Source organism: Sphaeramia orbicularis, chromosome 1 (genome assembly GCF_902148855.1).
Source record: "Sphaeramia orbicularis chromosome 1, fSphaOr1.1, whole genome shotgun sequence".
NCBI classification, from domain to species: domain Eukaryota; kingdom Metazoa; phylum Chordata; class Actinopteri; order Kurtiformes; family Apogonidae; genus Sphaeramia; species Sphaeramia orbicularis.
The window spans coordinates 9,789,671-9,813,161 of NC_043957.1; the positions used below are offsets into that span (position 1 = coordinate 9,789,671).

Genomic DNA, 23,491 nt, shown 5'->3' on the forward strand with positions numbered 1-23,491 from the left:
CATGCTATTCTTTTGTTATTATTGAGCTCTCTCTGCCTCACTAATGATCTGTTTACATTCCATGGAACATCTTTAAGTAATGAGGAACCTGCACAACACTTCCTCTACATATTATGCCTGTTCATGTTCTCTCAGGGCTGTGTGGGTGTATACTTTTAATTGACAGGTCCCTCTCTCTCTCTCTCTCTCTCTCTCTCTCTCTCTCTCTCTCCCTCTCCCCATAGCCTTGTTGAAGAGTTCAGTGCTGTAAATACTACACTTGTATGATTTTGTAATTAGTAAAGCGATTTTGGTGGCCTCTTAACTCCCACCGCCCTATTGCAAAGAGCTAATCAGCCTCTGATTGAAAGCATCTGTGGGCATGTGCAAAGCATTTACAAACACTCGAAGTGTGCAAAAATACAAAAAAAAAAAAAAGAAAACAAACAACATCCCACCTATGCAAGTGGTTGATTTTGTTTTAAAAGTTTATATGGGGAGTGAGGTTATAACAGCAGTAATTCCACTATTTTGGAATAACATAGAAGACATGATGGTTTCAGTGGTTCTACATAGTGTTCCAGCTGTTAACAGAACAATCTTTATTTGTCAGTAGCCTATATGTGGACACACTGAAATGATCTCATCACTAGCTGCCATGTCAAATTAGTGCCTTGCTCAAAGGCACATCAGCCAACAGTTTCTCTACCTGTCCGGAGAATGGAACTAGTGACCCTTCCATTGTAAGCTTCTTCTCCAACCTTCTAGACCACCATTACCCAATTGTTAGCCTCATAGCATAATTGCTTAAGTCATACACTATTTTTTGCCAAACTGTGATATCTGTGTAAATTTACTCTACGTACACTGCTGCTTCATTTTGCATCATTTACTATGATATGAAAAAAAAAAAAAAAGACTTAGGTAATTATGCTATGAGGCTAACGATATGTAGATTCTATTTCAGGGATAAGAATGGATTCTGAGCTGAGACTGAATTTTCTGCCTGTTACAATGCTTTACTTTGTACTTACAAGGTTGCAGATAAGAGCATATGACTTGCATTTCACAAAACTGTTGTTTTACACATTAAATGTGATGTGCTTATTTCAAACCACTATGCTATGACAGCTAAACAATCCCTGAGGGTGGGGTTTGTCATAACTAGTCTTTAGATTGTTGCCTAACTGTCCTCATTGCAACTGTTGCTGCCACTGTCTTGTAATGTGTGCAGAAATTACCAAAAATAGTCACTTGCTTGATAAAGGGTTAACCTTTTATAGGCCATGCATAGAAATACTCAAATTCAAAATGTCAGCCTTAGTTTGTTATTGGAGGACATAACAAGAATGTATTACTTTTGGGAAATTTTTCCAAAGGTTTTATTGTCATGTAGAAAATCAAGTTCAGTGAAGTTACCATATTTGGTTCCTTACCCATAAGTGACAAAAACAAACAAGTACATACAGTCATGCAAAAAATTATTAGACCATCAAAAGTCATCAAAAACAATGGTTATGCAATCAAGTACTAATGCCTGTGTGTATCATGTGACTAAAACAGACAGAAAAGAAAACACGGAATGCCTAAAAGCACTGTTTTTGGCAGTACAACGCCATAGCTACTGATGTAAGAACTGAAGTGATTTGGTTATAGTCAAGAAAACAATGGAAAATGGATAGATATCAGCTCTGAAATTAAACTACTATGAGCTATTTTTGTTGTTATCATTATATTTGTTCAAACAAATGTACCTTTATTTGTACCAGGCATTAAAATGAACAAGCAACTGAAGAAATAAAGGGTGGTCTAATATTTTTTTTGGTGACTGTATAAAAAATACAAGAAAAACACATGTAATGTAAGAAGAACATCACTTTTAGAACATTAGACCAACATAAGTGCTGATCCAGACACCTGTCCACATCCACATGATCCCTTTGAACATCATTCCTTACATTAGTACCATTACTTCATGGTACCAAACAAAGCAGGTACACTCACTGTTCATGCACAGGTGGACCTTACAGACCCTTTAGACCACATTGGACCTGAGATTGTTACCTCACTGTCCTCACTGGAACTGTTGCTGTCATTGTCTTGTAATGTGTGCGGAAATGACCAAACATAGTTAATTTTTTTTAAACATATATTTATTATTTTTTTATTCATACAAAACCATCAAACACCATGAACATCTTGAACACGGCAGAGAAGAAATAGATAATAATAAAATACACTACCAGTTAAACTTTGGACTCACCTTCTCATTTAAATGGTATGAAATGGACCGCAGATGGCCAACAAGTGCTCAGTATCACTGGGAACTCCTTCAAGACTTTTGGAAAACATTTCAGGTGACTATATCATGAAGCTCATCCAGACAATGCCAAGAATGTGCAAAGCAGTAATAAAAGCAAAATGTGGCTATTTTGAAGAATCTGAAATATAAAACATGCTTTGAGTTATGTCACATGTTTATCAACTCTATAATTCCATATGTGTTCATTCATAGTTTTGATGCCTTCAGTGAGAATCTACAAAGTAAATAGTCATAAAAATAGAGAAAAACCAGGTGAGCCCACACTTTGGACTGGTAGTGTTCTGTGTAAATATATATATATATATATATATATATATATATTATATATATATATATATATTATATATATATATATATATATATATGTGTATATATATATATATATATATATATATATATATATATATATATATATATATATATATATATATATGAAGGCAAAAATAAATAAATAAATCCATGAAATAAAAATAAATAAAACAGTCCTCAGAAAGATGTCACAGTTATTGTGCTGAGAATATTGAATAGAAACAACAAACTAAATTACATAATTAAAAAAATGTAGGTATAGAGTTGAAAAAAGCTGCACATGTACATTCCCACAGTAAATGAAATATTATCCCAATTAGTCAGTTATTCACTACCCCTTCAGTACCACCATTCTCAGTTAATTCTAGAAACATCTTCCAAATGTTATAACATAGTTACATTTTAACCCTTTATCGGGCAAGTGTTACAGCCGTCCACTTAACATACTAATACTAAGAACACTTTCTTAAATTGAATATATTTAGAGATTTCCTGCACACATTGAAAATTTGTCACAGCAGCAACTGAACTGAAACCTCATGCTGCTACAGAGATACCCTGGCCTAAAAATACTATCCTCCAGACGTCGAAGAGCATGCATCAAAGACCAGTTTAAGTAAAATCAAATCCAAAAATAACTATCTCAACTGAAACTGTGACTCACATCACAATCGCAGCCTGTCAAAGTAATTGCAGTATGATGGGTGTGTGTGTATGTGTGTGTGTGTGTGTGTGTGGGGGGGGGGGGGGGTTCATATCACACTGTCTCAGAAGTAGTAGGGCATTCATTAAGCATAAATACTGTCAAGGACGTTTGTTCAAGATGACTAATGTTCTTTTATCTTGATAAATCCCTTTCCTACTGAATGGCCCCAGCCTTTGTTAATGTTTCTTTGATGTAAATGTTAGAATAAAGAAAATGAATGAACACTGTGTCGGTTTGTGATATTCTAAAGGAAGTCATTCATGGTTTGCATGCATTGTTAAATAAATAGAAGGTTTGAGATACAGGTGCAGGATCTACAAGTGTTAAAATCCCCCCTATGTGAAAATAGAACGGATGCATGTATTATCTCCACATCAAAATTCACAATGTAGTCTAGAAACACGAGGGTTTGATTACTTAGTTTGCTGCGTCGGTTGAGTGATTTTAACTCAAGTGACTGCTCGTGTGAGTGGAAAGCAGTGTGTTAAGATCCAGATGTCCCTGTTTGTCTTCATGAATTTCAAAATGGAAAGGGGCAGACGCGAGGGGGCGACGTTGGTCTCTGTAACACCCTGACAGAGACTAGGAGACTGAGAGAGAGAGAGAGAGAGAGAGAGAGAGAGAGAGAGAGAGGTACTGGGAGAGAGAGAGAGAGAGAGGAAGATCGGGGATCCGCCGTGCGCTCTGCTCTGGAGATCCGACTCCGGTGTCAGCTCGATTCAGTCACACAGCTCCGCTCAGACATGGGTGGAAATTCATCTAACGTCTCCCCTTTGTTTCTCCTGACTTGTATGGCGAGATGCAGAATCGCGTATCACACACTGTTTAATCCACTCCACAATGGGCACGTCGCTTTGCATTACGGCCGATATTGTTGCGCACCCGTCTATTACATTTAGAATTACAGACTTATGTTAATTAGCTTCTATTACGCCCTTTTTCATCTTTTTGTCATCATCCCACAAATGGCGCGCAAGTAGTTAGACCCCCACTAGTCTGTCTCCTCCAAAGCTATTCCATTTGCATATTTAATTTATGCTTTATGAATTAAATTAGTGACATGATGCAACTCCACAACAGTTAAGGCCAGCATGTGAGAGGGGGTTAATGATAAGAATGGGAAGATAGGGGAACTAATAGGCTCCAGGCTATTAGCGACACGGTAGGACTAAAAGTAAGACGCTTCGTTACACTGAATTAAAGGAAGTCATGTGTGATCCTGCGTTGATGGAACATTGGATCATACTGATGCGCAGCTCCAAACTGAGCTTAATGTATGACTTTATATCAAATGTTTCATTCTGCCCTATTATGCCTAGATGTGTGTGTTCATATCACAGAAAGAGAGAGAGAGAGAGAGAGAGAGAGAGAGAGAGAGAGAGAGAGAGAGAGAGGATGGCCGTGGCTCTGTGTTGCGTCACTGGCTGTCTTTACTTGCGCAGGCTCTTTTCCACGGTGGTCTTTGGCTGTGGGTATCCTTGCTTCACTCTGACTCATGCATTTGTTTCATAGCGGTGCTTTAATCCCAAAGTGTTGACATATAATTGCGTCAAGGGAAATCTTACCAGGGTTCTGATCTTTCAAGAGGCAGCTGTATCGGATTTTGCCACACTGAAATAAAAGAAAAACAACAACCACAAAATAAATAAATAAATAAATACATAAATAACACAATCCTGATAGAGGTAATAATAAATGTATGAAGTTAAACTTTTCAAGAAACATTCCCACGACACATGTAATATGATCTGCGCACAGTTCCGAAGATTCCAACTGTCATCCACTATTACGCGACTTTCTTAATTCGCTGGATTTGTAAAAAAAAAAAAAAAAAAAAAAAAAAAAAAAAAAAAAAAAAATATTTCTTAGCTACAACTGAGGTTGGGCCTGGAAGAGAGAGAGAGGTGAGAAGAGGAGAGGAAAGGAGAGGAGCGCAGCGGCACTTAACTGGTTTTGTTATGAGGGGCCCGATGTGAGCTCTGGATGGCGTTGCAGAGCCCCAATCAGGTGCCATTACACCCGGTGTTTGAGAATACCATTGGCTGGTGGAGAAAGGAGCTGTGCGCAAAACCAACCCCGCTGCTCACACTCGCCTTACAGAAGCCGAGCTGAGAACATCATCCGCTTTGAGCGCTTAGGCGCAGTGATTACATCCTCACTGAGAGAGATAGAGAGAAAGTCCTAGTATTCAGCTGCTTTTATTTGCAAGTTGCATTTTTTGTTCTGATTTCGGCCGTGCGTAAAATGGGAGTTTTTGCTTTCTTTTTCTACTCGTGTGGAATTTCTTCTTTTGTTTTGTGACTTTATGTGAAGGGGCAGTGTGTTCTTGTGCACAGGGAGTGTTGGCTATGCGTCCTGGCTCCAGCCTGCAATGTTTGCGCTGACGCCAAAACTCCCAGACCTGTGCAGAATTGATTAAAACAGAGAAGCTCGGATCAAATGGCTGTGCTTCTCACAGCTGAAACGACACAATGTTCCACTGACCCACGGCAAAGGAGAGGAATTTCACAATCGGACAGCCTTGTTGCTGTTAATTTCACTGCCTTTCTACGGACAGGGGAAATGGGAAATGCTCATTTCTTGTAAAAAAAGGAATTAACATTTTCTTTTTTCATCTTTAAGTGCACTTTGAAAGAGGGAGAGGAGATGATGTGGTTAGTATTCCTGCTCTCCATCCTGGCTGGAGCTGCCTCTCAGCTGCACTACTCCGTGCCAGAGGAGCAGGAACCTGGCTCCGTGGTTGGGAATATTGCAGAGGATTTGGGGCTGGACATTACCAAACTTTCCGCTCGCCGTTTCCAGACGGTGGCGAGTTCACGGACACCTTATCTGGAGGTGAACTTAGAAAACGGTGCGCTCGTAGTGAAGGAGAAAATTGACCGGGAAGAAATCTGTAAGCAGACCATCCCGTGCCTATTGCACCTGGAGGTGTTTCTTGAGAACCCGTTGGAGCTCTTTCGTGTGGAAATTGAAGTGATGGATATCAATGACAATCCTCCCAGCTTTCCAGAGACAGACATTTCCGTGGAGATATCTGAGAGCGCAATACCCGGGACCCGTTTCCCGGTGGAGAATGCCTTCGACCCTGACGTGGGCACAAACGCGCTCAGCACATATGCCATAACAAATAATAACTATTTTTACCTTGACGTGCAGACACAGAGCGACGGGAACAAGTTCGCAGAGCTGGTGCTGGAGAAGCCGCTGGACCGGGAGCAGCAGGCGGTGCACCGGTACGTGCTGACGGCGGTGGATGGAGGCATCCCGCAGCGGACCGGGACAGCTCTGCTTGTCGTGAAAGTTCTGGACTCTAACGACAACGCACCCACATTTGACCAGTCTGTGTACACGGTAAATCTGCGAGAAAACTCGCCCGTGGGCACCCTGGTCATTCAACTGAACGCAACGGATGTGGACGAGGGACAAAACGGGGAAATAGTTTATTCTTTCAGCAACCACAACACTCCGCGGATAAAGGACTTATTCAGTATTGATGCCAGAACCGGTAGAGTTGAGGTGTCGGGGGAGGTGGACTACGAAGAGAGCAACACGCACCAGATTTACGTCCAGGCTAAAGATCTGGGGGCCAATGCGGTCCCTGCGCACTGTAAAGTACTGGTCAAACTCGTGGACGTGAACGACAACACACCGGAGATCGGTTTCAGCACTGTGACCGAATCCGTCAGTGAGCAGGACGCCCCCGGCACCGTGATTGCACTTTTTAGCGTCTCAGACAGGGACTCCGGTGAAAATGGACAAATGAGCTGCGAAATACTGGGAGACGTTCCTTTCAAGCTGAAGTCGTCTTTTAAAAACTACTACACCATCGTGACGGACGGACCGCTGGACAGAGAGAGCACGGACTCGTACACCATCACTGTGGTGGCCAAAGATAAGGGTCAGCCTTCTCTCGCCACAAGCAAGTCCATCAAAGTGCACGTCTCCGATGAAAACGACAACGCGCCCCGTTTTAAACAGGCTGTGTACGATGTGTATGTGACTGAGAATAACGTGCCCGGGGCGTTCATCCAGGGTGTGAGCGCTTTGGACCCTGATATTGGACAGAACGCTCTCATTACCTACTCCATATTGGAGTGTGACATACAGGGCATGTCTGTGGAAACCTATGTGTCCATAAACAAGGAGACCGGCTACCTTTACGCGCTGCGCTCATTCGATTACGAGCAGCTGAAGGAGTTTAGCTTCATGGTTCAGGCGAAGGACTCAGGAGCCGCTGAGCTTTTCTCCAACGCCACTGTAAATGTGATCATAGTTGATCAAAACGACAACGCACCCACTGTAATAGCCCCCATCGGTAAAAATGGCACAGCCAAAGAGCACCTGCCGCGCTCAGCTGAGCCCGGCTACCTGGTGACGCGCATTGTAGCCATGGATGCGGATGATGGAGAGAACGCGCGGCTGTCCTACAGCATCCTGCGAGGTAATGAGATGGGAATGTTCCGGATGGACTGGAGGACAGGAGAGCTGAGGACAGCCCGCAGGATCTCACCCAAACGGGATCCCCAGGGCTACTATGACCTGCTGATAGAAGTAAGGGACCACGGGCAGCCCCCCCTCTCCTCCTCCGCCAGTGTGAGTGTAATCTTAGTGGACAGCGTGGTTGAAGGCCGCAGTGGGGACCGCGGCTCGGCCTCCAAGGCAAAGGAGACCTCCCTTGACCTCACCCTCATTCTGATCATAGCCCTGGGCTCCGTTTCCTTCGTCTTTCTTCTGGCCATGATCGTGCTGGCCGTGCGTTGCCAAAAGGACAAGAAGCTCAACCTGTACACGTGCCTGCTGGCCGGTGACTGCTGCCTCTGCTGCGGCTCCTGCTGTAGCCGGCAGGCCCGGGGCCGGAAACAGAAAAAGCTGAGTAAATCAGACATTATGTTAGTTCAGAGCACCAACGTGACATCAGGGGTTGGACCCGTGGGACAGGTGCCCGTGGAGGAGTCTGGTGTGGGCGGTGTAGGTGGGGGCTTCGGCTCCCATCACCATCAGAACCAGAACTCCTACTGCTACCAGGTGTGTCTGACACCGGAGTCCGCCAAAACAGATCTGATGTTCCTCAAACCGTGCAGCCCCTCCCGCAGCACGGACACGGATCACACCAACCCCTGCGGCGCCATAGTCACGGGTTACAGCGACCAACAACCGGACATCATATCCAATGGCAGTATTCTCTCTAATGAGGTAAGAGAAGCCTGAACCAGCTCCCCAAGGGCCCAATTTACCTACCGACACGAGTATTAGGAGTCCTAAGGAATGGTTCAAACCGCTGTTCTGAGGGTTAACCAAAGTTGAAAGATCAACAGCCGTGTCTGTTTCATGTCAATGCATGTTATTCATTCAGGTCATGCGCAGCTAAAGTCTCCAACAGAGTGGAAATGGTATATGTTATTGACGTGGCTGTTCTGCTCAGTGGCCTTTAATCATTGTCATGCGTAATAACGATTGGATATGTCAGTAGTTAAATCTCATGTGGCCTTTAAGTTTTATTTAAAACAGAGTCAGATCCGCCTGTGTATCATGCGCAATTGGCTGCTTTGAAAGATATGGAGAAAAAAAAAGATTAACGCAGATAAGTTTGCGAGCAGGAAACCAAATTGGAAATTGAAATGTAGCACTGGTTTAATCTGGATAGTCTAACACCGGTGCGCGCAAACGCACGAGCAGATTTGTTTTTATTTTGAAGAAAATAATAAAAGGGAAAAAAAACAAAAACAAAAAAACACTATCTCCAATATTGGGACATGTGCGTAACTGTGGCAAGACTCGGCATTCTTGGTAAAATCCTCTGTCGCCATCAGTCATCACAGAGAAACAGACATGATGCATTAACTAACGTCAGAGTTGTTCAGTAACAATATTTGAGTGAATTGAACCGGAACCTTCCACTTTTCTGCCTGAGCAGGTTGTACACTTTGGGTTGCAAATATCATAAAAAGAGGAGGCGGCAAGTGGCTGTGCGCCCTGTTTTGTTTTCAGCCTGTGCGTTCCGCTCAGGGAGCTGTGGAGTTGAGGCTTTTTGTTGATTGCGATGTGGCTGGAGCTTTGCCAGACAGCCAGTCACAGCCTTGCCTTTGCTGTGCGTTAAGTATTCCGCGCACGACCCAGCACGGCGGCACCGCGAACAAAGGTTGTTCAGTTTGAGCATCGTGCGGCTCAATCATTTACGCATTCAATCGCCTCCCCTAACCCACTCTCTCCTGCTCTCGTCCACTCACTCACTAAGTGGGTACGCGCACCAGTGGTACCCCGCCTCACGCTGCCACTGCATAACTACTGTTCTGACAGAATTACACGATGACAGCTACAGTGTGCACTAATGGATTTATGGTCTGTTACCTGTTTCTCCCACAGCTCTGATCAAAACAGAATCCCCTTCATATATTTATCTGAATTAAACGTGTTTATTACTTTAGATGAAAAGTAACTGAATTCGTTTCTGTTTCCAGACTAAACACCAACGAGCAGAGCTCAGCTATCTGGTGGACAGACCCAGACGTGTCAACAGGTAGAACAAACAAACACGCGCGCACACACGCACACACACACACGCACGCACGCACACACACACACACACACACACACACACACACACACACACACACACACACAAACCTCTGAATCACTCTCTCATAAACACATCACATTATTACTAATGTGCATCCCCCAACAGAGGACCTATAACACCCAATAGGCCTTGTGGATCCACGGTCTATTCAAATATCTATAAAATTGAATATTGGACCCATCAGTGTGAATCCTGTATATTCCACGTCGTTAATTGTGGCTTTGAGAGGCTACATGGTTCCCAATGTATCCATAACGTTCATCTTCAATTTGGCATCAGTCCCATAACTGACAGTGCACTGCCTATTAGGGCTCTTGCGCTGGATTTCATTACATGCCATGTGTAACATCCAATTTGGACTCTTGACGGCCACTGTGACTGCATTAATATGGTGTTGATTTCTGATTCTCCCTGCTTTCCCCCTTCTCTCTCTCTCTCTCTCTTCCCTCCTCTCCCTCATTTAATCCTCCTCCTCCTAATTCATTGTCCTTTTCCTAATATGTTCCGTCTGTCTCTGCCTCCTTTAATATATTTTTTCTTCCACCATACTTTTCTTTCTCCCTCTTCCTACTTTCACTTCGCTACTTCTTTCAGTTCGGCATTTCAAGAAGCAGACATTGTCAGCTCCAAAGACAGTGGTCATGGCGACAGTGAACAGGGTGACAGTGACCACGATGCCACCAACCGGGGCCATTCGGCCGGTGAGTTCCCTCACATCACATAATCACATTTCAGCGCTGACACCCCTCCCTCGATTCCTCCTTCCTCATTCTTTTCAATAGTGTGTGTGTTTGCAGTTGTGAATGGGGATAATGCTGAATTGTTGGTGCGGACCGGTGACTTTTAATTTCCTTAATTTGAGTGTGTGAAGGCTCCAGCCACTGGATTGCTGGCTTGCTGGAACGAACAGCCCCAGAGGTGTTGGTTTTATGTCAAATCCATACAGAAGGGAGGGAAATTTGGGGGAAATCTCCTTCTCTTTCCCTCTAGCCTCTTTTTCACAAGTGCTGTTTAACCGAGTGGTGCTGAAAGGACAGCGACTCCCACCGAGGCAGCGTGAGTCCTGTAGTGGCACAAATCAATAGGTCCACTCAAGTGAAAGGAAAAACCATGGAAGTTAAATTGATGTAATGAGATGCATTTCAATCAGCTGTATGAATCGCCTGGCAGTCAGTGTGTTGTGCTGCAGATGTTGGTTATAGACTCAACTGATCAAACACATTAGCAGCCTTTGCTTTCTTTTTGCTAATCTGGAGCTCTGAAGTTTAAACCTACTCCGAAGTAAATGTAACTCACACTTACACAAGCTCATACATGGTGACATTATAAAAGAACCCCTATATTTCTGCTGTTTTTTTTTGTTTTTTTTTAGACAATGTCTTATCATAAGCCTTCCCTTGTTCGCTCTCAAATTCTATTAGGTTAGTACCTGTTTATTGATCAAAGTGGAGTCAGACAAAAAGTGGAGCAATACAAAATCTCATTTCATATCGAATTGCCCTTTTCTTTCTGAGGGATTGTTCCACATAGCTCGTGCAAGACCTCTGTCTAGACCAGAGGCTGCCAAATATCATCTCAGTGCTAGGAATACAAATAGAGTGGATTAGATAGGTGTTGGAGGATAGCGAATGGACCTCGTCAGGCTCCATGGTCTTTGACATTATTAATGAACCCAGCGTAAATACAGAGCTGATATGCAGGGCTGTTAAGTGTCACTTCTGGCCTCGCTGATGAAACAGGTCAGATGGGGTGCGACTGAAATGAGTGCAGAGCTGGAGGAAATCTAAAGATCTTTTTTTTTTTTTCTTAGTCTATCAAGAACAGATAATATAAAATGTTTGTACGAGCATTGGCGTTGGAAGTCTTCGATCAGAAAGAATATGATCTATGAATATCTAAAGACGCTCAGGAGGATTTTGGCTGTTTTTGAAGTGCTACGAGATTTAAAAAAAAAAAAAAAAAAAAGCCCCTGAGATGGAATGTTACATCATTTCCCAGGACTGACATGTATGCTACACCCTTCAGTTCCTGCAAAATCAGTGTCCTTCAAATAAAACCAGAGCTCCTCAGCTTTATCTGGCTCTGAGCGTGTTCATTTGGCACTGGCGTTGGGAGTATACACAGTTGGTGCTGTTCCCTGTATTTCATACGAGGAACCAACATTTGTTCCTCTTGTTGGATTTAGAAAGGAACAGCTTACCACTCCATGGGAGGTAATATCACACGACTGGTATTTTGGAAAGAGAGACACTTGAGTTTCTCAGACTTCTGTAAACAAAACCAGATGGCGTGTGTGTGTGTAAAGGTATATCTTTGTCTGTTTTATTAATATGTAGGCGTATACATGATACCTGTATGTAATCCACTTGGGTGTGTGTCTGTGTGTTTGTGCAAGAGGAGGACGAGGATAGGTAATGATGTCTGTATTAAAAAGCAGTTCTCCTCAGAGGCAGAGCTCTGAGAAGCTTAAATGAGATTCACTTTAGGAGGAGCGACTGGTAGCTAATGTTTGGCATCCTTCCAGGTGTATATAGCCTCCATTTCTCATTTGCGTATGTATCTGTACCGGTTGTTGGAGTGTGTAAATATAGGGATGCTGCTTCTTGTCTCATGTGGGTTGTAGGCTGTGTTTGTGTTTGTATTGTGTGCCTGCATGCATTTTATGCTGAGTGCATGTTCTTCACTTGTGCATAAAGGCAGTAGAGAGTAAAACAGCGTAGGTCTGAGCCAGGACAATGTATAGACCACATTTATTTTTAGATCTTTCTGCAGCTTTGGTGTGCATAAGCTTGTATGGTTGTGCACAGAACTGTAAATACACACATGTGGGTTTAGCATGGCTGTATACTATGTTTTCTATGCATATGTGTGTGCGTTTCTGACACACACATATTCTCTTCTTGTGGCAGGGTCTCATCCTTCATTCTGTCTCCCCCACACGTTGGCTCTCTGCAACACTCGGCTGATCAGTAATTCATTTCTAGAACCTTTGCATAGCAATTATCAAAGGAGGGTTAGAGGCAAGGCTTCCTCACGGGACTGCATGGCGCACACACACACTCCCTTTTGGTGCACCTCCGAATATTTCAAATCAAGGGAAAACCATTTCCAGTTGGCATATCATCAACTACACCTGCCGTAGCTTCCCGCTCGGCCGCTCGTCTGACACTTTAGAAAATAAGTCTCCTGACGTGGTTTTAAATCAAAGGGACACTGCCTGTGAGGCTGGGATATCACCGGATTCCTTTAAAAAGTAGGCAAATGGCTTTTCTGAAAGCAGCATGTCTGGAGTGAGGCACTGCTGTGTCAGGAGCCAAAGCACTATAGATCGACTACCACACCTTCTCCCTCCTTCAAACCCTCTTTTTTTAGGATGCCTCATTCAAATTAGACACTGTTTCCTCATTATTTTCCCTTATCGTCTTAATAGGAGATAGCGCCTGAGAATGAGCAAGCAAAACTGAAAAGAAGGTGACAGATAAAAGAGAGGAGAGGATAAAATATTCATCAGGGAAAAAAAAAAAGAAAATCGGCATCTGCGAAATGTTCGATTAGCTGTGGAAGTGTGCGATGGGCTGGGGGCGTGGGGAGGTGGGTGGTGGTGGGGTGCTGCTGGAAATGATCATTATCATGACGTTTGTTGTGGTGAGAACAACAGCCGTGACAAATGGGACAATTAAATCACTGTGGCAACGGTGTATTAGATGGCTGATTATGAATTAGTGGCAGGCACCGGGTTGCAGTTTCCCATGTCAGTGAGCTGTCAGAGGAAGTTAGCACACAGGGGTTTGGAGACCGCTGTCGTCTCCGGCCTTAGACACTGACATCATCGGAGGCCGCTGTGCAACGACCATTATGTACAGATATATAGTCTGAGGCTGATCTGCTCATGTGAAATTTCTAAAAAGGTTGAGACTAACAGTTATTGTCAACTCATCTTTTGGTTATTTCTCCTATTACACTGGGTTACAAAAAATGTTTTTTGCAAGTTGTCTAGGTTTTTTCAACTGAATTAGGACCATTTTGCACCGCTAAATCCAAAAATGACATCTGTTTTTCTCAATCAGGTCAGGTTTTTTTGCTAATTTGATTTTGAAAAATTTGATCTTCTCACAAAATTGATTACATTTTTGTGAATTTATCCATTGATTTTTTATATAGTTCTCACCCAAAATAGGTTTTAAGAGAAAAAAAAAAATCATTTTCTAACAGGATTCCTGTTAGGTACAATGGTGTATTCACCGCAGATGTAGCAGAATACGTCAGGCTTATTTTTGCAAGATCTTCTAGTTGAAGCCATTTCATTCACCTGTAATATTAAAAAAAAACATTAGTCATAAATTGGCAAAAGTAAAATCTTCACAACTCGTTTATTGCAAGAAATATGAAAGAATTTTGTATCATATGATGTGAAAATGCCCATAAATGTAAGCAAAAATGTTAAAAAGCCAATATGTAGCATAGTTCAGAAAGTTGACCTGATTGAGCACAATTAGTGTGATTTTTGGATTCAGCACACCAAAATTATCCTAAATCAGCTCAAAAAACTTAAACAATAAATTTGTTGTTGACCAGTGTTATCCATTAGTTGTTTGGTCCATAAAATGTCAATGAATAATAACGAAAGCTGATCTGTGTTTGCCAAAGCTTCAGATGTTCTCAAATAACTTGTTTTTTCCACAACTCAAAGATACACAGATTATTTTCGCAAAGCTGGAGTAAAGTCAGAATTAGAAAATTTGGACGTTTTTAATATGTTCATGCATCTCTCTGTCTGTCTATTGGTCCTGATTACTTTAAAACATGGGTGTCAAAGTCATTTCAGTTCAGGGGCCACATTCAGACAAATTTGGTCTGAAGTAAAATAATAACATAATAATATGTAAATAATGTCAACTCCAGACTTTCCTTGAATGATGAAAATGTTTACATCTACAAACTATCCTCTAAAACAATGTGAATAACATGAAGAACCTACAATTTCTTATGAAAAATAAGTACAATTTTAACAACATTATGCTTCAGTTGATCATATCCACATGTACAGTATAATTACAGATCACAGTGGATCTACAAATGCAAAGCACATTTAGTAACAGGCAGAATATTGTTAAAATTACACTTCTCTTAAGGCAGGGGTGTCAAACTCATTTTAGTTTGGGGGCCACATTCAGCCCGATTTGATCTCAAGTGGACCAGACCAGTAAAATAATCACAGTAAAAAAAAGTAAAATTCTATTATGATCAGGTTTACGTCTACAAAGTTTCCTTAAAAATCTGAATAACATGAACAACTCGAATTGTCTTAAGAAAAACAAGTGCAGTTTTAACAATATTATATCTCGGTTTATCAGTTTATCATTTAAACATGTGCAAGAAACATTTAGTAACAGGCAGAATATTGGTAAAATTGCATCTACTTTTCTTAAGACATTTCCGTTTGTTCATATTTGTTCAGGTTACTCACATTTTTTTTTAAAGTATTGTTTGGTAATGGAAACATTTTCATGTAATTTTACTTTTTTTACACCAAAAAACAAAGAAAAAATGTGGGGTTGTCATTATTTGTAGGTTATTATGATCATATTTTACTGGTCTGACCCACTCGAAATCTAATTGGACTGTATGTGTCTGTATGTGGAACCTGAATTAAAATGATTTAGACACCATTGATTGTTAATATCTTCAGTGTAATTTTTGCAGTTTTTCACAAATTCATCCCACGGGCCAGATTGGACCCTTTGGCGGGCTGGATTTGGCCCCCGGGCCGCATGTTTGACACCTGTATTTTACGCCATTTCAGATTATACACTTTTTTTGTGAAATGATGATTTGTTTTAGTGTAAATACAGGAAAATTACATTAAAATGTTTACATTTACAGAGAAAAAAATTGGAGTTGTGAGTATTTATAGGTTATTATGATAGTATTTTACAAACTGATCCACTTCAGATTGAATTGGTCTATATGTGGAACCTGAACTAAAATGATTGTTAATATCTTCAGTGTAATTTTTGCATTTCACACATTCATCCCACAAGCTGGATTGGACCCTTTGGACGGCCACATTTGGCTGCATGTTTGAGACCCCCGCTTTAAAGGGTACCTGTAGTGAATTTTCATTGTTTGCTCTATGCTCATGTTGGATGGTCTTCTTTGTCAGCTCACAGACTTAGTCACTGGTGTTTTTTAATTTATACGTCTATTCTAGGTCTGCTCCCATCCTACCTTCTGACCTACATCAGTCGGAGAACCACAGATACTTATAATCTTTGCTCTCAGGATCTTTTCTTTTTGTCTGTTCCTAAAGTTAGAACTGAACAGGGGAAAAAGGCCTTCAGATTTGCGGCTCCATTCACTTGGAACGAACTACAAAAAGACCTGAAACATAAAGATCTGGTTTGGCTGGACACTTTCAGGGGGATGTTATATGACTTAGAGACGGAGTCATCTGACTGTAGATGTTTTGTCTGATGTACTTTATCTTCATTTCGTGGACACTTTTAGGAAAGTTGACTTTGGAAGGTTTGACTTGATTTTGTGCTTTTTTATGTATTGAAAACTTGTTTTTGTTTTGATATATGAAAGTTTGTGTCTGTTTGTAACTATTTAATGTACTGCTGCCCGTTTTGGCCAGGACTCTCTTGGAAAAGAGATTTTTAATTTCCGTAAGGTTTTCCTGGTTAACTAAAGGTAATAAATAAATAAATAAATAAATAAATAAATACAGGGTGGGGAACCAAAATTTACAATGAACATTTAGTTGTTTTTTCTCAGCAGGCACTACGTCAATTGTTTTGAAACCAAACATTATATTGATGTCATAATCATACCTAACACTATTATCCATACCTTTTCAGAAACTTTTGCCCATATGAGTAATCAGGAAAGCAAACGTCAAAGAGTGTGTGATTTGCTGAATGCACTCGTCACACCAAAGGAGATTTCAAAAATAGTTGGAGTGTCCATAAAGACTGTTTATAATGGAAAGAAGAGAATGACTATGAGCAAAACTATTACGAGAAAGTCTGGAAGATACTATTAAAGAAGAATGGGAGAAGTTGTCACCCGAATATTTGAGGAACATTTGTGCAAGTTTCAGGAAGCGTGTGAAGGCAGTTATTGAGAAAGAAGGAGGACACATAGAATAAAAACATTTTCTATTATGTACATTTTCTTGTGGCAAATAAATTCTCATGACTTTCAATAAAATAATTGGTCATACACTGTCTTTCAATCCCTGCCTCAAAATATTGTAAATTTTGCTTCCCCACCCTGTAAATAAATAAATAATTACTATCTCAAAAGATCCTGTATCATGCACAGGAAAGTTGCCTGAGTATTTAAATTGAAAAAAATCTTACTCTACTCAAATAACATTTGGTCCCTGTCTTAAAAGATTAAACATTACTGTTTAGGTAGAGCTCTCCAAACTCAATCTAGAACCACATTTACTCAATAATGAGCCAAATTTAGTCTTTTTGAGGAAAATACTTTTGACTCTGGAAAAAATGCCCAGTATTTTTTCCTGTGTGCTAGCGGTTTCGTTCAATAACTTACATTATAGCCTGATGTCAAGTACGTGTGAGTCCTAAGTCACTGCTCCGTCAGTCAGTCATGGTCAGTGCCTCCTTCATGGGCTGTTCCAGCACCAGTAGTGATGAAATCTCAAAGTATTGTCTGATTACCAGGGCTGAGATGAACGCGTTTCTGCCAGCCGTACAGCAGACACCAGGCTAAGATCACACATTATTGTCCAGTACTGGGTTGCGTCTGTAGGACAATGGCGGAATGCAAAGCTTACAGCTGCACAAACACGTATTTGCCACTTATTCTGCTCACTGACTGCTACTTGTTTACTCACACTCATCACCTGGAATCAACGATAGGTACGTCACTTATGGCCGACTTACAAACGGCTGCTCCCCATAGGTTCAGTCCACGCATGTAATTCACATAGTAAAAAGTCCAGTGTGGTGCATTTATGGTGATTTTTTTTTGTCATTTAAGTTTTTATTGATTCTATCATATTTTCAGACATTTACAAAAAAGAAAAAAACTAAGAGAAACAAAAAGGAAAGACAAACAGAAGAAGAAAAAACAAAACAACTCACAACTTAAAAAGGCAGCTGCAACACCCCCCTCCCCCCAGCACCCCCACAATTCTTAAACACATATATACATAAACAAACATATACACATACTGTCCACCAGACCCCCTCCCGCACTTTCTCGCATTTTGTTTTTTTTTTTTTTTTCTTGAATTTTCGCCTCTCTTGCTTGTAAGTGTAAGTAAGTACATTTTATTTATAGAGCACTTTTCACAGTCGGAGTCACAAAGTGCTTTACAGTGCAAAATGCAATTAAAATTCAATTAAAATATGATAAATACATTAAATGCAATCAGTTGCAGCAGCCCTGAGTCAGTTTGGATTTGAAGTGCTTGCTTGAACAGAAATGTCTAAAGATGTTTTTTAAAAGACTCAACTGAAGTGTAAATAAGTGACATACAAAGCACAATTAATAGTGTTAACGTGACCAGTACAGATACATTTTAAGCTCAATTTTGTCAGCTATTGAGCTAGTGGTTGTAGGTAAGTTGTTATTATAACAGGGATAATGATGTAAGAATAGTGAACACAGCATTAAATACACAGTTAGCTCTGAAATTTGCCTTAATTTTACTTTTGACAACAACAACAAAAAAAAAACACCCAAAAATAAATTGTCTAATTCTGCAATTGATGGTTGCATTAACAGGACTCCAAAGGAATAAAAAAAAAAAACAAAACATGTAGACATCCTACAACTGTTTATATATTATTACACTGAAGCTCTTCCTCTGTGTTGAACTATATTTTAGATGCATTAGTGAGGCTGAAACTAGTGGTTTTAGGGAAACATTTAGTTAGAGACGTTAAAAACAATAGGAGGATTAAAACAAAAGCTACATCCAGTGATTATATGATTGTATAATAATTTCATGATAAAACAGAATATTCCTGCTTTATGAGCTTTAACTCTTAGGGGTCTTAGCCTATTTTGAGTACTTTTGATTTTGCCTTTATATACTATATAAAGAAATGTTTACTATACCCATGTTTGGTGTTTTTTTTTTTTTTTTTCAGCACAACTTCATCTATCTAATCTGTCTATTATTTTTTCACTTTAATTTACTATATCAACACGAAAACACACAAAAAAATCTAAAATCCGATTTGAAAAATTTATATAATTTATTGCATAAATAACACAAAGATGCTTAACAAACCTTTTCAAAGTCTTTGAAAGTGAATATTGGTTCCAAATATTAGGTATATAAAATTAAAATTGTAATAAATTAAAACTATTCTCAAATATTTGACATAAAAGCATATATTTAGGCATTTTTTCTGGTCCCCCCCCAGTTTCTGCATCCGGTTCAGGTGGCTGTCCTTCTCACCCTTACCTGTAATGCTTATGCAGTCTGTGGATTAGAATCTGAAGATCTGGCCAGTTTTTTTCCGTTTTGAAAAAGGACAAAAAAATGACTAAGATATGGTCAGAAATATAACACCCCCCCATCTCATTTTCATATTTTTACTCACATTTGTTTGCTCCAGTTTCAGACCATCATATCTCTAGTTGAATTTGCTCTATCAACATCAAATAAAAAGTGGGAATGTTTCAAGTGTGCACTTTTGAATGCAATTGTCCCCAGTGGTCTATGTGACCGACTTCCGACGCTATGACACGTTGAAAATGTCATGTGATTCAGTCATGGGGCCATGACCGTGGACCCCTAAGGGTTAATAAATTGTTTATCTAAAATTATCATGACTGTTGTGACAAATTAAACATAATATCGTGCGATAGATAATATTATATTCTTGATACTATGAGGTGTAAAATTGATCAAATAAAAACATTAAAAATACATTTAAACTAATTAATGAGTTATCAAAATATTTGATGAATAGTTCACATCTAATTTATTCATCGTTGCAGCACTTGCTTACATGTTCAAATTGGTTTAAACTGTGGAATAATAAGGTGTAAGAAGGACAATAAATAGTCTTGACATTAAAACACTGTGATCACAAAAAATATGAACACGCTTTCACACTGTTTTCATACACAATATTCTGTAATTCAGTCACTACCTATTAGACATAACACCCCGCTGGACCTAACACTCATTATTTCCAAAGGCTGGCACTGTTATCATTTAGAGCAGGGGTGTCAAACTCATTTTCTTTCAGGGGCCACATTCAGCCCAATTTGATCTCCAGTGGGCCGGACCAGTAAAATAATAGCATAAAAGCCTATAAATAATGACAACTCCAAATTTTTTAGTGCAAAAAATAACATTAAATGATGAAATTATTTCTATCCAAAACAAAAAAGATGTGAATAACTGGAAAAAAAATGAAATTTCTGGAGAAAAATAAGTACAATGTTATCAATATTATGCCTCAACTTGATTTATTCGTGTACATTACAGATCAGATCTACCAAGACACAAAATAGGCAGAATATTGTTAAAATTGCACTTATTTTTCTTTAGACATTCCAGGTTGATCATATTTGTTCAGGTTATTGACATTTTATTGTTAAAGGATATCAGAATTTAATGTTCTTTGCAATAAATCAAAGAGAAAAAAATGGTGTTGTCATTATTTATAGGCATAATATCATATTCTTTTTTTCACATTAAACCAAGAAGAAAATTTGGAGTCATTATTTTTAGGTTATTATGTTATTATTTTTGACTTTGATGCCCTTGACTGTTAATATCTTCAGTGTAATTTTTGCATTTTGCACTTTGTATATTCATCTCATGGGCCAGATTGGAACCTTTGGTGGGCTGGTTTTGGCCCCCGGGCCACATGTTTGACACATGTGATTTAGAGTGTTCTCATAGGAAAAACTATAAAGCCAGAATCGAAGGAATAGGACCTAAAACTCTGGACACAAACTTAAGTCAATTTGTATTTTTTGAAACTCACTACTTCAGTGGATAGAGATAAAACTCAATATCATATCAGGTAAAATTGTGCTAAAACATCTGATTAAACTCCAGCAGACATTTCATTTTTAAATCCCTTTTATACCTAAAACGAAGCATGATCTAATATGATTTCATAGATAAATTGTCCAGTTTTCTTCTCCTTCCTAACATGGTTAAGACAGATAAAAGGGATGATTCACTTGCATGTACTAAGCTGTGTTTATAAATGGCACTGAGACATCTCATTGAGTCTTAGAGAATGTCCTCTTGTAATGAATAAGCTTTGAGCTCTGAATGCACTGAAGAGCAAATGAAGTGTTTCTAACTCTAGCGCAGTATAGAAAGTGATTACTTTCCACTCGCAACACTTTTCAAATGAATATAATAGAAATACATTGAAAAATAAAAGAAGATGTATCCTCATTGCCTCTACTCATTGGACTTGGAAATGCAGTACTGGAGCAGGTAGTAAAGACGATTTGACCATGAGTGATACACACAGTAATCAGTGTGTGTGTGGCAATGTATCTCATATTAATAAAAAAAAAAAAAAAAAGTAAAAAAAATTAAATGTTCCACAAGATTGTCAAGGCTGGAGGCAATCTCATCTGTGGCTATGGCTTTAATGTAATTGCCTGTTAATATGGCACAGAACATAACTACTTCAGATTTGTGGATGTTTCATCATGTCTTGGGCATTTTGCAGTGGCAGCAAAAGTACATACATTCAGTGGTACTGGTTGAACTTCTTACTGCAGTTAAAATGAAAAAAGAAGAGGCTCTGAAATGTACTCGAAGTGTTAATATCCTCGTATCTGTTTATTTCATTTTTGTCTCAAATAAATGAAGCTCTAAATCACAAATTTGGAGCCTAGATGTGTACTGGTTTAGGTTCATTCTTGTCCCTTGTATCTTTTACTGTTTTTGTTTTGTTACATCTTGTATATTCTGTTTATCTTATGGACTGGGGCACTGTAAAGGGAGGGGGGGGGTAAACGTGACAAATTCATGGGCCCCAGCATGCCCAGGGGCTCCAGTGGATATAGGTTAGAAGTTGTGAAAATTTCATGTAAGCTTTGGAGTAAAAGGGAGGCGTAGAAGCCAGGAGTTGGACGTCCGAAGTTAGGTTTCACTTTCAGTTTCACGTCAGTTATGCTACTTATGGAACACACCCCATATATGGATGAGTGAGTGATGACGATGAAGGCAGGAGAGGCAGGACCACAGCAGCAGGTCCAGAGATAGTCCAGGGAAAACCTGCAATAAAGCACAGAGACTCCAGGGAGGAAGACAGTTCTAAATAATCCCAAAGTCATCAATTAGTGATATGTGAGGTATTTAGGACTGTTTAAAACTGACAGTCTTTTTCCTGTTTTTTTTATTTTCCCTCTAAATTTTTTTCCTGTTTTTTTCCCCACATTTTTTTTTCTGTTTTTTTTTCCTACAAATTTTTTTTCTAGTTTTTTTGCCCCACTAAATTTTTTCCTGTTTTTTTTTCCACAGAAAATGTTTTTCCTGTGTTTTTTTTTCCCCCACTAAATTTTTTCCTGTTTTTTCCTTACAAATTTTTTTTCCCTTTTTTTTTTTTCCCACCATATTTTTTCCTGGATTATTTCCCCCAACATTTTTTTCCTGGGTTTTTTTCCCCCCCACTATATTTTTTTCTTGTGTTTTTTCCACAGAAAATGTTTTTCCTGTGTTTTTTTTCCCCCACTAAATTTTTTCCTGTTTTTTCCTTACAAATTTTTTTTCCCTTTTTTTTTTTCCCACCATATTTTTTCCTGGATTATTTCCCCCAACATTTTTTTCCTGTTTTTTTTTCCCCCCACTATATTTTTTTCTTGTGTTTTTTCCCCAGAAAATGTTTTTCCTGTTTTTTTTTTTCCCCACTATATTTTTTTCCTGGGTATTTTACCCAGAAAATGTTTTTCATGGGTCCCCCCCCCACAACAAATTTACAGATACTTTTATTTTGTGAAGGGCCCACAACGTTAACCTTTCATGGGGCCCACAATTGCTAGCGGCGCCCCACCTTATGGATGATGAATGCTTTGCTCTGTGTGTTATTGTTTTATTCATTCTGGTTGAAATAGGTCTTAATGTTGTGATTTGAAGCAACATAAAATGTTGAACAATACAACGTATGATTTCCCTCCAATTCATTGAAATTAATGAAAATGTAAGAAGTAGAAAGTAAAGAGGTGTGTGTTCAATGTAATGTACATTCAACTTTTGACTGAGCTTCTTTACCCTTTAAGCAAGTTAAAGTGAGAAATTTTTCATCCTGTTACATCATTTTTATCCCAAAACAATGTAAACACCCGATTTCAAAATAAGAGACTAAAAGCTTAATAATTTCATTTTGTTATATATTCTATGTTGTCTTTTTACTTGTTACTTTTGTCAAGTGTGATAAGTCCGTCACCAAGGAAACACCAAAGAGTTGTCTTTACTGTGTACCTGTTCCATTCATTTAAGTTGAAGCCAGATGTAGAAGGCACAAAATTAAGCAAAATAAAAAGAAGCAATGATCATGAGCCCTTCAAATGCATTAAACTGGGTCTGTTGTAAAAGTATAAAGAGCAAAAAGTACAGATATTTGTCTCA

At 39.5% G+C, this 23,491-nt stretch overlaps 1 protein-coding gene across 3 annotated transcripts in view; it reads left to right on the plus strand.

Annotated features, from left to right (window-relative positions):
• The first annotated feature begins 5,394 nt into the window (after nt 1–5,394).
• Nucleotides 5,395–23,491, plus strand: part of pcdh10a (protocadherin 10a) — a 35,960-nt gene continuing 17,863 nt past the window's right edge. For all 3 annotated transcript variants that reach the window (XM_030140001.1, XM_030140045.1, XM_030139918.1), the window contains exons 1-3: nt 5,395–8,510; nt 9,776–9,834; nt 10,489–10,595. In XM_030140001.1, coding sequence (XP_029995861.1) covers nt 5,964–8,510; nt 9,776–9,834; nt 10,489–10,595 — 2,713 coding nt within the window. In that variant the 5' untranslated portion in view covers nt 5,395–5,963. The remainder of the gene's footprint in view (nt 8,511–9,775; nt 9,835–10,488; nt 10,596–23,491) is intronic.